Source organism: Coregonus clupeaformis, chromosome 6, assembly GCF_020615455.1.
Source record: "Coregonus clupeaformis isolate EN_2021a chromosome 6, ASM2061545v1, whole genome shotgun sequence".
NCBI classification, from domain to species: Eukaryota; Metazoa; Chordata; class Actinopteri; order Salmoniformes; family Salmonidae; genus Coregonus; species Coregonus clupeaformis.
Genome location: NC_059197.1, coordinates 45,871,932 through 45,887,558, shown reverse-complemented (window position 1 = coordinate 45,887,558; position 15,627 = coordinate 45,871,932). Strand labels below are relative to the sequence as shown.

General features: G+C 42.1%; 2 protein-coding genes and 1 long non-coding RNA gene across 8 annotated transcripts in view; 1 reads left to right on the top strand and 2 right to left on the bottom strand.

Annotated features, from left to right (window-relative positions):
- Positions 1 to 2,726: 2,726 nt before the first annotated feature.
- Positions 2,727 to 15,627, top strand: LOC121567454. Of its 2 annotated transcripts, none has more exons than XR_006001109.2 (3): positions 2,727 to 3,171; positions 4,585 to 4,663; positions 8,907 to 8,992. It is a non-coding gene; the product is annotated as an uncharacterized LOC121567454 (long non-coding RNA). The 2 variants fall into 2 exon arrangements; XR_006001108.1 differs by lacking the exon at positions 8,907 to 8,992 and adding an exon at positions 15,357 to 15,627 and having other exon boundaries at positions 2,729 to 3,171.
- LOC121567451 lies at positions 7,752 to 9,137 on the bottom strand. The gene is made up of 2 exons (XM_041877500.2): positions 8,714 to 9,137; positions 7,752 to 8,548 (listed from the first exon to the last, which is right to left on the bottom strand). The coding sequence occupies exons 1-2, from the start codon at positions 9,135 to 9,137 to the stop codon at positions 8,292 to 8,294; spliced, it is 681 nt and encodes a 226-aa protein (XP_041733434.2). The 3' UTR covers positions 7,752 to 8,291.
- LOC121567449 (ubiquitin carboxyl-terminal hydrolase 2-like) overlaps positions 11,161 to 15,627 on the bottom strand; it is a 40,156-nt gene continuing 35,689 nt past the window's right edge. For 3 of the 5 annotated variants that reach the window (XM_045220843.1, XM_045220842.1, XM_045220845.1), the window contains 6 exons: positions 15,329 to 15,393; positions 14,776 to 14,879; positions 14,495 to 14,654; positions 13,466 to 13,570; positions 13,257 to 13,377; positions 11,161 to 12,283 (listed from right to left, as the gene is read on the bottom strand). In XM_045220843.1, coding sequence (XP_045076778.1) covers positions 12,199 to 12,283; positions 13,257 to 13,377; positions 13,466 to 13,570; positions 14,495 to 14,654; positions 14,776 to 14,879; positions 15,329 to 15,393 — 640 coding nt within the window. In that variant the 3' untranslated portion in view covers positions 11,161 to 12,198. The remainder of the gene's footprint in view (positions 12,284 to 13,256; positions 13,378 to 13,465; positions 13,571 to 14,494; positions 14,655 to 14,775; positions 14,880 to 15,328; positions 15,394 to 15,627) is intronic. The other 2 variants (XM_045220844.1, XM_045220847.1) reach the window with 1 other exon arrangement.

Sequence of the window (15,627 nt, the reverse complement as noted above, 5' to 3'; positions counted from 1 at the left end):
CTTCGTTGAAGGTTACCTGTTTGATTATGAAGGTACGTGTTTATCTTTATTTAGCTTAAATTAGCCCTATGCTAGCGAAGGTTATGAGCTGACGAGTTTCTGTTTTGCAGCCTCTTTTTAATATTACTGCTGTTTGTATCGACCGTAAGATAAGAGTCAGTAATGTATTAATGGCTAATGCTGCGCCCTTTCTCCCAATCACTGTATTGAAACAGTCTCAAGTGTAGTTAACGGTGAGGTGACAGTGAGAGGGCGATGTTACAGGTCCATGAAGAAAAATGAGGAGGCTCATCGGCTTCAGGTTTCTCAGATAAACAGTTCTCTAACATTATGATAAGATAGGTTAAGATAGATAAGTTTTCTTTTTGTTGTGTTTTGCTGCGGTTGCAGATTTAATAAGAATGATTCCACAAAGTTCCACTGTGGATCAGTTTGTTTCTCAGTCTGAGCTCTGATTTTGTATCATTAAACTTAATGCAGTCTACTATAACTCTCACCTGAGGGCAGTAGAGCTTGAACTTATCAGGCATTGTGGCCTGCACCTGCTCTCTTGTCATCCACACCGGCAGTGAGCCAAGAACCTGGTAAAGGTAGCTAGTCCATGTTAAAATGATGCGGCTAACTGTGGACAGGCTGACCTCAAAGATGGTAGACAAGGTTTTCTCCTGAAGCCCAGCTGCAACACGACACAGAAACATAAATAGTTCATCAATAAGTGGAAGTTTTCGGTGAGGGCTAGGTGTCACATGTGCCGTTTGCTGTGCCTTAGACCAGTATACAAGCCGTGAAGCAGAGGGATAAACAGAATCCCAAAACACAGTGAAGACCTCCTTTGAGCTGAATCGTGTGTAGTAGCGATAGTCCTCATCTGTGACACAAAAATTAAAAAGGAGTGGATGCTGCTTCTTAACTGTCAGGTGCTGGATCTCAATTTCTAGGGACAACACTTGCAGCTCCAACTCTCGAATTCTTTGAGTAGCACTGTCCAGTTTACCTTAAGGGGAAGAAAAAAGCATACATGTTGGTAGGTTAGTTATTACTTATCTATCCCATCCCATTTTCAATAAATAAAACTGAAGAAGCTTCTAAGATGGATGAGGTTTAAAACGCCAAGTCTTTTCACAGAGAGACCAGTTACTCCAAATCGTAGTATAAAATAGTATTTTTACTTAACTGCCATATACTTTTACTTTTTTTGCCAAACAGATACATGGTTACTCTTATTTGTAATACTAACCAGGAGAAGGACGGCAGGCATAGTCGTGATCGTTTGTCACTGCAGGCAAAGCACCCTCTGTGCTGTCAGGCATCTCATGATCAGAATCATCCAGGACAGCAACACCAAGACGCTTTCTTGCTCGCTGGTAAACTGACTCCCGAGCTTGTGAGCCGCCTCCTATGTGTGAAATTAACCATATGCTTGTCATGATACATTTTGGTAATCACTTTTCAGTCCCTAAAATGACAAAATGTAGCAGCTATATTGCATCAGGATTAAATTATTAAACATTTTGTACAAGTAATATATTATTGGATTACAGTAGTATTACGTTTAACGCTGTCTACCTATCCTTACCCCAATCATTCCAGTGGAATCTAGACGGCACTGATCCCTGTTTAATACGGATCCGTCCACTGGCCGATGTGTATCTATCCTCAGGGGGAAAGTGCTGACTGCAAACAAAGGTGCTCCCACGAAGAATCTTAAAACTTGGTCCCTCATCTCTCCTGATCGCCCTCACCCAACGGGCACGTATTTCTCCATCAACAGGGAAATCGTGAAAACTCAGATACGGGAATTTCTGTTTGTTGTTTGAACAAAATGGTACACTGCAATAGCATCTTCTCGAAGATTGTATCATGCTTCGGTGTTGGATGGGATACTGTTGCGATACAGACACCGGGAGAAAAGAAACAGCTAAATTAACATTCAGCTTTGACCAGGAATCAATATTTATCTAGCTATCATGCACAACAGTATTTGAATAGGTGAGTTACTATACATTCATGAATAAACTAACTGCCTAACAAAGGGTTAGATAGCTAGCTAAGTAAACTTGTTACATTACAGCCAGGCAGCAATGTAACGCTACCTTTTAACGTTATCGGTATCTGGTACTAAGTTGTTGTTAGCTAACGTTAGCCCACTTTTAAGTAACTAAGGCAGTGAACAATTATGAATTAACAATAACGTTAGCAAGTTACAAACCATTGCATATACGTAAACATTATTACTCTTAACTTTACTAATTTAACTTAAACGTACCTTTTGGAATTTCTTCAAGTAGCTAGCTTGCTAGTTAGTGGTCAACAGTTGTATTTTCGTTGAGAAGTCTCAGGTTACGGGCGAACGGAAGTGAAGTTAACCTGCTACGCGGAAAGGCGGAAGTTAGATGACGTCATCGTGAAAAGGGCCTATTGCTCCAGCTAGTTATAAGGGCCACCAACAAGTAACCTTACTTAGTTAAAGGGGAACTTCACTCAAAAATACTTTGGGACCTTTACAACACTTACTTGGCTGTTTGGCAGTACCCCAGACCGTTTTTAGGTCCATTGTTTGAGTATTTCGATTTCTGTATTTTTATATAAAAATGCAGAATTTCCCGAAATTACCTAAAAATGTATTAAAAACGGTGTATTTATTGTTACATAAACAACGTTTGGTGTCGAGGCATTGAATTGCCAAATAAATGTGGTGTTTAATGTAAAAAGTATTAAAAACAAAGACCGGAAAGGTCTTCCATATAGTATGTAACCCGGTAGATACTCTTCTTCGTGGTTCTAAAATTGATAATTACATTAGGCGGGACGAATGAGCGTCTTACTATTGTTCTTCAAGGAAGGAAATCAGAACGAAATTAAGTAAACAGAGATGGTAGCTAGCGAGGCTGAAGTAAAGTAAGTCGAATAACGTTAGTAGTCAAGAAGCTGAGTGAAGTTGGCCAAAAGTGCATTGAGATACAAATACACTAAACATTTCCACTCTTTTACTGACCGCGATGGAGCATTGTGCTTATGGTGTCGATACGACGCCTGAAGTCATTCACCTGCTGGATGTTGACCGTGTCCAGTGATCACTTTGTGGCCACTGACTACAAAAGGGACCGGTTGAAACCGGGTTCTGCTCCCACCGTCTTTCCGCCATAGACGGGAAAGCTCCAACCATTCAAGGTATGTTGCTAGCTAAGTTGCTAATACCTGTAGCTAGTAACCACAAAGTAATTTATAACGGTATTTTTTTGCCATTCACTGAACTCATTTGTGGTGTTTTTAGCTTAGCTACCTCTGTGACGGTGACGTTATTCTGTCCTACTGACTGCTTTGTTTATTTAGCTTTGTGACGCAATTCCCTTTTTCATTATAACGTTACTGATAATAAATAGTATATTATTTTATACTAGGCATCAGTTTTCTGTAGTGCTATTGATTGCATAAAATTACTTGCCCTAGTTAAGGTCCATGAGTAGGACACAGCCCTAGACAGAGCCATATAAATAAATATATGGCTCTGGCCGTAGTTGGTGCGTGAGTTGTAATGACAACAAACTAACCCAACCTTACATTATTTAAATTAAAACATTTAGAATATCAGCTCATGCCCTGAATTTACATGCAATGACTGACTCTCTGTTTTATACCAGACAACATCACCAATCACTCTTTGTTTCTACCTACCTGGGAGGGAATGTAAGAAGGAGATGGGTGGTGGAACAGACATGAGGATAGGACATTGAACCATACAGTCTTGGATTTTATCTTTGTTCAATTTCTCACATCTTCTATCTTTGTATCCTTTTCACACCCTTCTCAAAGAGCGGACCCAATGTTCCTCCACTCATGCCTCCTCCAATACTTTTTCAGGAGGATGCAAGGAAAGACTAATTAGGACTCATTTACATTTTGTTTGTAATTCTGTTACACATCTTTCAGTAGATCCAGAAGCCATGTGAAGTATTCCAAACAGGCCAAGAACTAGGTAGATAAGTGTTTGAACAGAAGAAATTGAACTTTAAAACCCGATTGGTCCAGCAGGCTATCAAGCGGCGGGAAGATAAACTGATCATATACAAAGTTGACACACCAGACCTAACTCCCAACATTGCACCGGTTGAAAAACCAACCAAGGAGGAGCTGGTGGCAAAACTTTTCAGCCTAACTTTGCAACTAACTTTAGCTAGCATAATGATGGCAGTGTGATGATGTGGAACGCCATCAGTAACATGTCATGCAATCATTGGTGGCTGCTTGCAGTGTAACTGCTATGTAGACCACCTGGAACAGCACCATTCTCTACCTCTGGTGTATTCATTCCGGTAAACTCATGGGCATAGACATCAGAATGAATAGAACAGGCTTGGAGCCTATAATCCTGGCAATTTGACTGGTCAACTCATGGGTACACTTGCAATAGCTGCCTGGTGTTGTCATCAAATCCAATGTTATTTGTCACATGCGTCGTAAACAATTGACATGAAATCAATTAAATCATGCAGTAAAAAAATATATAAACTGCTGACGTAACGCATGAGGACTACAAAGAACTAAAGTTACTGTACAGTAATTGTTGTGCTCCTTCCTCACCAGAGTGATGGGCATGAAGACCGTGAGGAGGACCATGTGATGGACCACCAGCAGGGGATGCCGGAGGAGGAACAGCTTGATGGTAAAAAGGGAGTGCTTTTTGTACGCCTCGTGCCCTTTGACCTTTTGACTGTGGTAGTTACTCAGATACATGGTGTAGATATAAGACATGCAAGGAGCGCCAAACCACACAGTCTGTGGCTAAAGATGAAGGTGACATACATAAGGATCATGATGAAGGTGAGCACATATCCACTTAATTTTTGTAGTGTTAGTTACCACTAAAAATACAACCAAATGTGGCCTCATCCCTATCAAATCACTGAATCATATTCCTCCACCAAGTGCAACTTTGGAGTATTGAGGCAAGTATCATAAAGTTTCATTCTTGAGCGATGACAAAATGCATCATAAACTGATCATCAATGCCAGCTGACTAGTCAGATATCATGTGTAGGCTAATAAGGCTATATAATACTAATGCTAGTGCACAGTGCACCTAGAAGCCTTCCCATTCTAATTTATAACCTGTGCCCTGTGATGTGAATACAGTGTTTGGTATGAGATGATCATGTATGGAGGACTATGAATAATTGAGGTACAGTTTCAGTCACTAAGGAAATAAACACAGCAAAACCCTGCTGATAAGGAGTGGTTGTGTAAATTGACCACAGTGTTAAGATGTGACTTAGTGTTAAGATGTTGTGCTGCCTGCAGTAGGGTGGGAAGTTGTACTCAGTTTAACCTCTAGAGATCTCTGGTGATGGGCATTTGTACATGTCAGTCTTGTATCTGAGTGTACTACGGCCTCTGTCCCAAAAACGCTTGTTTTTATGGCACTGGTGGTAGTGCACTCAGCTGCCAAACAAAGTATCACTGGTTAAATTCCCACTCAGAGGAGAGGGGAGGAGATCACTCAATCACTACACGTGATGATTGCTGGTTTAGTGGCAATAATCCAAATATTAATTTTTACCTGTCAGACATCACATCACTGGAGGCAGTAGCAATGTTGAACCCAACAATGGTAGTGGAGTGGCATGGACAGAGGACAGCAACCTTGTGAACAGATGAGATACGATAAGGCCATGAAATTGCACAAATCGTTTTTTTTTATTGGTTCTGATAGAATGATCAGGAGTTCAAACACTCACTCAAATACATGTTGTCAATTATTAGTTAAGTCATTCAAGGACAAGAAATAGCTAGGTTATGCATACGTAACTATTCATGCAATAAAGCCTACCTTTCACTGACCGCAACCACATCTGCATCATTCCAACTTTTGAAAGCTGATTTAAGCAGTTTCCTGGTTATGAAGAACAGCCCTGGGAAAAATACAGTGCCACAAGCCAACATAATACATTTGCATTAACCAGCCACAAGCTCGAAATATGAGTGAGCAGGTAGAGAACCACAGAGGTCTACAGGGTCAATTGCAACTAACATTGAGCACTGTCTCGAGGTGAGCTCTCATTAAACCATCAATATGTACAGCTGATCTCAATTGCAACCTGTATTGGCCACCAAATTACCGCTCCCTAAAGCTGATGTTGGTGTTAAAGGCCCAACGCAGCTGTTTTTATATCATTATCAAATCATTTCTGGCAAAAAACTAGTATGAATTTTGCTAGGACTGTCTGGGAATGGTCTGATTGGGGAGGGAAAAACTGAAATCTAACTGCTATTGGCAGAGAGGTTTGGAACTCTTTGTTATTGGTCAATAGAACCCCACAGCGGAGGTGTCATAATACCCATAAAACCTAGCGGTCAAACAGGAAAATGGTTCCAATAATTTTTCCACCATTCATTTTTCCCATAGGGAATTTTAGAAACACTTAATAAGGGCTGTGTTTCGTGTAGGCTTACCCTGGCGTGACGTTTTGATAACCATGTAAATCTCTCTTGAACAAGGTGACTTATCAATATATTCGGCTCTATTTATTATCAGATTCGAAAAATGGTAATTAGCATCAAAGTAGACATCATGCAAAACTACAAATCCCTGCAAGCTCCTTCACGTCATCTCTAGCTGACACCTTTGCTAGCAGGGATTGTGTACATTTAAAACTTGCACAAGACAGTTCACAGAATTGCCAATTTATTCATTACTAAATGTAGCTAACATTAGATAGTTAATCCAGAGATTCTTACCTTTGCCTCGATTCGGCAGTCTCGTCCAGATCATAGTGTCATTTGTAGTTCTTTATGATAGCCACATTAGCAGCTAATTAGCATTTCATTTTTGGGGAGTAAATACAGGGGAATATATTGATAAAAGTCACCTTGTCCTAGAGAGATTTACACGGTTATCAAAACGTCACGCCAGGGTAAGCATACACGAAACACAGCCCTTATTTTAAATGTTTCTAAAATCCCCTATGGGAAAAATGATTGGTAGAAAAATGATTGGAACCATTTCCTTGTTTGACCGCTAGATTTTATGGGTATTATGACTCGTACTGTGGTACTCTATTAACCAATTTACCACATGGTGATGTCACCATGGAAAGACAAAACTCCCGCCCATGCAAACCTGCTGATTTAGAAGTTCCTGTGTTGATGGTATTTCAACCAGCAACTATCAGGGAACAACACTGATCACATTCACTTTTACAGTGTTAGTTTCATCAGCTGTTGTACAATGTGATACAAAACACAGGAAAAACTGAATGTTGACTGCACTGTTTGCTGCCAACATTTTTCAAAACTATTTAGCCCCCTGGTGGTATTATGTTCGGTGTAAAGTAAACCTAATATTTGAGCATACTAAGCACAGATGTAACTATTTGACAACTATCAATTCCTTTGAAATTGATTTGTAGGTATTTCCTCGTTTACCAGAGAGAATCTACTGTGCCAATTTACTCGACACATTTTATTAATTTAAAGCTTGTGTTGGTATACTTACTTTTCATTTCCAATGTATTTAATACAGTCTTAATACACTATGGTCATTTCTTATCAAAAGGGGAAAAGTAAGTATTCCTAAACTGTCTACATCTAAAATGTGTAACTTCATCAAGCCAATCATGAGTTAATATAAATAATATGTTTTTATTAAATTATAGTCTAATCAAGGTAAGTCAAATTACAGCATGGTGATGTCACCATGGAAATACCCAAACTCCATCCCACCAAAACAGGCAGAAATTTCAGGTGGTCTTTTCAAACAACTCTTACACTAAAAGGGCGTTATCATAATTTTCACAGTATTATTCCAACCTCGTGTGGAAATATATATTAAAATTACGTCTTTGACTGAACCGGACCTTTAAGTTATTTGACTGGATACAGAGAAAACAAACATTGTTTTAGATTAGGCCATACAAGAACATACTTTAAATAATTTTATCGCAAATAACATCAATGTATAATTTAAAACATTTCATATAACAGGGTGTTTTCAGCAGAGGTGAATGATCCAGTATCTACAGCTGCTCCACAATCTCCAACAGCTCAAGAATCTGGGTTAGGTCGCCCTTAATATTGTTATCTAAGATGTGGTACCTGTGACCACACTTCACCAGCAGCCTCCAGTCTCCTCAATGTGCTTCTCAATGGTTCTGCCTCTTAACTCATTACCATAGGTGAAAAGCACCATGGTGCTTCTCCATACCCCCTCACCCAAAACACTCAGCTATTTCTCCACAGCACGCCTATCTTCTCTGAGAAGTAGTCAACAGGTATGGCCAAGAGGAACATACTAACTACCCCATAGGGGCACAGGGATGCACTGCCTCATCTCCAGTCTGACCTGCTTCGGGTTGGACAGACCGTAGAGACTCCAACCGGGAGTGTCCACCACTGTGACTGTCCTCCCTTCCACCTCTCCCTGTCCCACCACACACTGCACTGTTCTTTTGCTCTGGTCTGCCAAGAATGGTATTTCTTGCTGAATTCTTCCCAGAAAATCTTCTTCCCAGCAGCACAAGGCCAAACGCAGCTGGCCTACGTTTGGATGTCTCTGTCAGAAAGAAACAAAAACATCTCAATATAGCCTGTGCAATTATGCAATGCTACTAAGTAGCCTAATGTTCTCTATTTGCAATCGTGTTCTTTAACCTTTGCCACAAACATGCAATTTTACACCCCAGCTCATCATTGAGCCTTGTGAGAGCAGAGCACTTACCTATGGGTACCACTGCTGTGACCTGCTGGTTCTGCCTTGTCTTCATGTCCTGCATGACAAGAATGTCCATGTCCTCTCCCTGCTGTTTCCCTCCATCCATCCTTAAGCTCTCTCTCACCTGGCTGTACAACCTCTCCTGTATTTCCCTTGGGCGGCTATTTATCTCCACCATCCTATCCATTTTCTCCAACAGCAATTGGACCTGAACCTCTTTGTCCCTGGCTTGGCTGTCCAGAACATGGAACTTGTTCCCACACCTCTCCACAAGCCACAGCAGACTCTTGCCCTTCCTTTGGATGTGTTCCTCGACGGTGGTTCCTCCTGGTATCCCAGCTCCGTGGGTGAGGAGCACTATAGCTCTCTGCCAGATAGGGGTCTGGATCTGCCTCAGATGGTCCTCCATTCTCCCTGACTGAAGTCCCATGTGGCAGAGACCACCAGGAGGATGGCATGGAGCCTCAGGGAACAGAGGGACAGGGCTTGTACCATCCAGGCGTGTCCACCACCGCCACCTGTCTTCCAGCAACAGTGCCCTTCCTCTTGGAGCTGTGAGTTGTCATTACCCCTGTATGAAATTCCCTCTTGCCCAATATGGTGTTCCCTACTGAGCTCTTTCCACTCAGTCTCTCCAAGTAAAAGCAGGGTCAGCTTTGAAATACATGGGTCTTTACCTAATAGGGAGTTAAAAAGTTAAACGCGCCTCAAACGTATTTTTATATCTATTTATGCTTTCATTTTGAGGAACAACGTATGATCTTATTATAGCTAATGCATGTGTGGCACTATTAATGATACAAGAATAGAATAACAGTCAGACTTAACAAGAGTGGTTAAACTGTGAGCTGCCATTTGAAAGTGCCATTCTTTGTTACAATTGAGAAGTGCAGTAGATTGCAACAGCCAAGTCCATGCTCCCGTGTTCACGATGACTTACGTTCCGGCGATAACAGAAAATCTCTTCTCTTCTCCAACCTGGTACATTGTGAAGACGGTACCTCCCATTTGCTTTAATAGTAGCCATTTATTTGTATAACAAACCCACCCTATGATAAGTGGTATCGTAGCCCAGTCATGCCCAAAGCATTCATAACCGTTCCAAATTACACTTTACAATTCTTCAGAAGCTGTTCTAGTTAATATGCAACCAACCAGGCGTGTCATAAGTGGGTCGATTCAAGTCAATTAACACTGAGTATACAAAACATTAGGAACACCTGCTCTTTCCATGACATAGACTAACCAGGTGAATCCAGTTGAAGTCAATATTAGGAAGGTGTTCCTAATGTTTGGTATACTCAGTGAATATACTAATATACTATTATATATATATATATATATATATTTCAAGCAAACGAGATACAACTTTTCTTCCTTCTTATTCTGTATGATTAACATCCTATTACGTATTTAAGAATGACTCCTCCCAGTATTCTCTGTTGAGGGATGTCATCCATTGTAACCAGGGGGTAGAGTGAGCAGAACTATTCCTGGGTGTTGTACTTACATGGTATCAGCCCTCGGCAGGACAGTGAAATCCATAGGCTACAGAAATAGGCCTGAGCTAACAGATCAACACGTCAGTCCAGGAGGCAAGTCTGGGATTCCCATAAACAAAGTGTTGAATGGTTGGGGGGAGGGGGAGGTGGAGGAGGAGGAGGAGGAGGAGGAGGGGGCGGTTCTCAATACAGGGAAATCATTTTAGAATACATGTCAATCAAGTGGACTTACAACATTGGATGAACTTGGTGGTTTGTTATCAATATGGTAATTTAGCAGACGCTTTTATCCATAGCAACAGAACTGTTAACCTCGTCCCCAGGCTAATTGTGTATAGCAGCTGAAAGGGAACGTTACCAATATCTTTGTTATGGGCATTGGGAGGAAGTGTTTGGTGAATGAGATTACAGAACTGTCACACATTCAGTATGTTAACCAAGCGGGAATTTAACCCATAAAACTGGTGGAGTTGGCACCATGCTATAACCAATAAACCATTGCAACCACGGTCTGCGACCATTTTAAAGCCACAACATAGGGTGCCTATATAATAGATTTAGATGATAATCAAATGTAGGTGAAGTACTGTTTGCTCTATTATCCGCCCCAATAAAAGCTAGGTATTTTATAACCTGAATATTAAAAAATACGTGCACAGGCATCCAGGGTCTGTAAGGACTATGTGCCTTGGCAGCACAATGTCACTCTTGTGTCTGTAATGTAAAATATATATAACCCATAACTGATTTAACATGAACACAACACGAAATGCGAAACTAAAAGCCACTTTTTTAAATTAATTTATATATATAATAAATGCATGTGTTTTGACTGCCACTGTTAAAAAGTATGACTCTCACATGGAAGTCACCTGTAAGCATAATTAAGAGCCTTTCTCCTTCACCTGTTAAATGAACTGAAAACAGTAACGGGTCTTTTCAGCACCACTGTATAGTACATTCTCTATATTGCATCAGAATATAAAAATAGACAGATATAGTGTTTTTTTCAAAACATTCTTTCCATGTTGTTCAATGGCATGACAATTGAGGATGAACAAATCCATACTGACATGATTGTGATGAATAGTATTAGTTCGTACTGGATTGTCCTTTCATTCACAGCACTTTAAAACATCAGTAGCAGCCACACTGAAAAAATAACACAAGGTACAGGGCATCCTCTGAACAACCTGGGTCCCCCCCCCCCCCCACCTTCAGAGAGGAAGATGCAGGACAAAGAAAGAAAGAGAGCGAGAGGGCAGAGTAGTACTGTAAACAACTGAAAAGAGAAACTGGGATGAGACATTGCAGTGTGTAGGCAAGAGGGGCCACTCTGGTTTGTGTGAGCAGTGGTAAGAAGAATTTCAGACGGCGCCATATTGTCCTACTCCAACACGTCAGCAGGGGGCGCTGCCGCAACACAGTTCAGTTAATCTTCCACCGTGATGATTGATGGTGGTAATACCAATACAAAAATCAACAAGAAAATCCAAAACAAAAATCCTAATTGAAACAATGTATTTTAATATTGAGGCGATCTCGAACAAGAAGAAGAGAAGAAGGTGCAGTCGGGACGAGAGTTTGGTTTGTTGCAGTGCATAGAGAGAGGGACTTCGGAGACACTTGGTTTTTATTGCCTGGAGATGCTTCCCTGTGTTAGCCTAACCCACACACACTCTCTGAGACACACACAGGCACAGGCCGACTCCTCCGACCACCCTGCTCCCCAAGAGCAGAGCGAGAGAGCGAGGCAACAGAGAGTAGAGAGAGTGAGTGGAATGAGGAGGGCTGGGTTGAACGGCAACAGCAAAGATGACAGATTCCTGTAGTGTTTCCATAGTCTGAGGGTGGACGTCCAGCAGTTAAAGTAGCCTCTCTCTGTTGTGGATGGAGTTGGGGAGGCGGGAGTAGTAGCCTCTTGTATGTGATTAGTCCTAATGGGCCTGGCTCCCTCCGTCCGCAGTGCCCTCCTCCTCCGGGAGGCCCTCACATCCGCGAGGAGGAGGCCAGCTCATAGAACAGCACGTAGGCGTCACTGCTGCGCACTTGGCTGGAGGACATTGGCGTTACTCTGTGAGGGGAGAGAGGAAGGGAGGGATGCATGTGAATGAGCTGCAATGTTGAGACAGTTATATCGGTGTAACGAGCAACACGAATTGAGAATGTTATTATAGCAATGTTATTATGTTGAACTGGGAACGACCATATTGAGGTTCCCTTCAACTATTATGTCGCAAAACCATGAAAATGGATGGTGTATTCAGACGGTTGTTCATCTAACAATGGTACTAGTTTTACGGCAGGGAGTTTTTAGAGTAACATTGCGTGGGTAGTATCATACTGTGCATTAAACATAGAGAAGGTTAAAGGAGGAAAGGGAGGGGAAAAAGAGAGGGGGAGAGAGAACTGCATAATGAATGAGAGCGGAGGAACTGGGAAAGAAGACAGGTGGCTGCTGGTAGAGCGAGAGAAGCAGATAGGCTCTCACGAGGCAATGAGTGGGAGAGAGGTGAGAGAGCGAGAAGAAGAGGGGGAGGCAGAGAGAGGGAGGAGGTAGGCTACTGCACACTTGACAGAATTACGGGGAGGTACTGTTATTAAGGAAGTAAGTAGCTCTGGGTGAATGGTGTGTAGCCAGCCAGCAGGACCGACCGACAGACAGGCTCTTCACGTCCTCTCCCTGACAATCTCTGCTCTAGCACTCTCAACATGAGGCCTGGCAAATCATTTGTTACACACAGGTCCTACACTGTGGTAGTCCATTCTAAACGTCATCCTATTCCCTACTGAATATAGTGGTGCACTACTGTTGACCAGACTAGGGATAAAAGTAGTGCGCTATAAAGGGAATATGGTGCCATTAGGGATGTACACAGTGTATGGAGTGAGGTGGAAGAGTGCTTGAATGTTCTAAGCAGGAGTATTTAGAGTGTTCTAAGATTTCCAGTCGATTCAACCTAAATGAGCTCAGTTCTGAGCAGTATGGTTTGCTAGCAAAGCCTTGTGGGTAGTGTAGTGTGATAAAGGGAGAGGGAAAGACATACCTGGAGTCATTGAACGTGTACCATTCTCCCGAGGTGGGGTTGCGACAGTACGCTGTGTAATGGCCGCCCATGGTCGTGCCTGAGTGATTGGACACTGCGTACAGGTTATAAACTGCATCTACTGTGGGGGAAAGGGACAGGAAAAAAGAGAGAGGAATCAGTACAATGCTATTGTCAGACGATTCTACTCGACAGACGATGGTACTCACTGCTGTTTTCTGAGGCAAACTCCCTGAGGTCCAGTTTCTCCATGGGGAAGTTGACAAATGTGGACAGTTTGCTGGTTCTCCGCGCTTCAGAGAAGCGCTTCAGATCTGGACAAGTGGGTGGGTAAAGGAAAAAGCAGTGTAGGGAGGAAGCGTCCGTAAATACACAGACAGGCTTCATATGGAACCTTGAGTGGGTTTCATATGAAGGTTCACATACATACACTACCGGTCAAAAGTTTTAGAACACCTACTCTTTCAAGGGTTTTTCCTTATTTTTACTATTTTCTACATTGTAGAATAATAGTGAAGACATCAAAACTGTGAAATAACACATATGGAATCATGTAGTAACCAAAAAAGTGTTAAACAACCAAAAAAGTGTTAAACAAATCAAAATATATTTTAGATTTGAGATTCTTCAAATAGCCACCCGTTGCCTTGATGACAGCTTTGCACACTCTTGGCATTCTCTCAACCAGCTTCATGAGGTAGTCACCTGGAATGCATTTAAATTAATAGGTGTGCCTTCTTAAAAGTTAATTTGTGGAATTTCTTTCCTTCTTAATGCGTTTGAGCCAATCAGTTGTGTTGTGACAAGGTAGGGGTGGTATACAGAAGATAGCCCTATTTGGTAAAAGACCAAGTCCATATTATGGCAAGAACAGCTCAAATAAGCAAAGAGAAACGACAGTCCATTATTACAACGTAGAAAATAGTAAAAATAAAGAAAAACCCTTGAATGAGTAGGTGTTATAAAACTTTTGACCGGTATTGTACATTAACACTTAGGCAAGCCTATATAGCAACAGAGAGCACTTCTAGGCTGGTCCCAGATCTGTGTGCTTTAGTTTAACCATAACCAACTCCTCTGACTACCATTGTCTCATACATGATGTGTTAGCTTAAGCACATATCTACAGATCTGGGACCAGGTGTTAGCCAACTCCTCTCTCCTTTACAACATCTAATGGGATAGAGTACCATCAGACAAATGCAGCCCAAAAATATGAACAGCTTGAGAAAGGATACGAAGCACTAAGATCTTGGGGAATTTCTGTACAGTGAACTTCTTTGTGCATCTTCTTCTGGCTTTACACCTGTAGCACGTTGGTTTCTCATCGCCGTCGAGCACATCCTCTTTGGTGAAGAGACTCATGCAGTCCATCAGACTCACTTCTCCGTAGCCCTTCTTGACACATAGACACACAGCACATTAGGTTACATAAAATGCTGGGACTGTATGTGGGTCTGGTGAACAGTGAATGTAAAATACTGTGGGGAGGAAGCTAGTGTGCATTGTTGATACTGACCTTGGCGATGGGTAGAGAGAGATCCCAGAAGGGGTCAAAGACAGTCGAGCAGTAGCCACATGTGCTGCATGTCAACGAGCTCTTCAGCTGACCCACAAACAGGTCTGTGGAGGGCAGGGCAGAGAGAGAACATTACTACCCCCTCACACATACACAAAGACACAAAGACACATACACGTGTGCAGGTTGGCATTTGTCATGAATCTTGCCCTGGAGGCAGAACTGAGCAATTTCCGCTAGATGGGCCAGCTGCAAAGTCAAAATTGCTTAGCTATATCGTTCAAAAAAATGTATAAGGGTTAGCAGTGTGGTTAAGGTTAGGATTAAGGTTAGGTTTAAAATCTGATTTTATGATTTCGTGCCAGTGCCAGCTAGTGACCACTCCGCAGAGCTTCCTCCAGGGAAAGATTCATGACAATAAATACCAACCTGTGCACACACACACACACACACACACACTACATCAATCAACAGACTACACATTACCAGAAAACACTATTTATTAACAGCACAGTGTTACTTAACCCCTGTGGGTGTTGATGCGTGCCCTTACCCACTATTTTACTGTCCTCTCTCTCCAGGTACTTGTTCCACATTCTCTCCCCTTTCTCTCGGTCACTGTGGGAGGGACGACCGGACAGGAGAGGGTGTGTCAGTATTCAGTTAAAGCCTCATGCTCATTGGTCCCACGCCTCTTGTAAACCCTCGAGGCGTCACGCCTCCACACCCACTGACTGCATACTATGGGACGTGCTGCAGCCCTAGCTGTACCCTACCCTCCCAGTTAACATTCTCTTGACCATAGTCCCATGGTAGTTAATGGAGAGAGAGAGAGCAGGAGAGGAGAGCAAC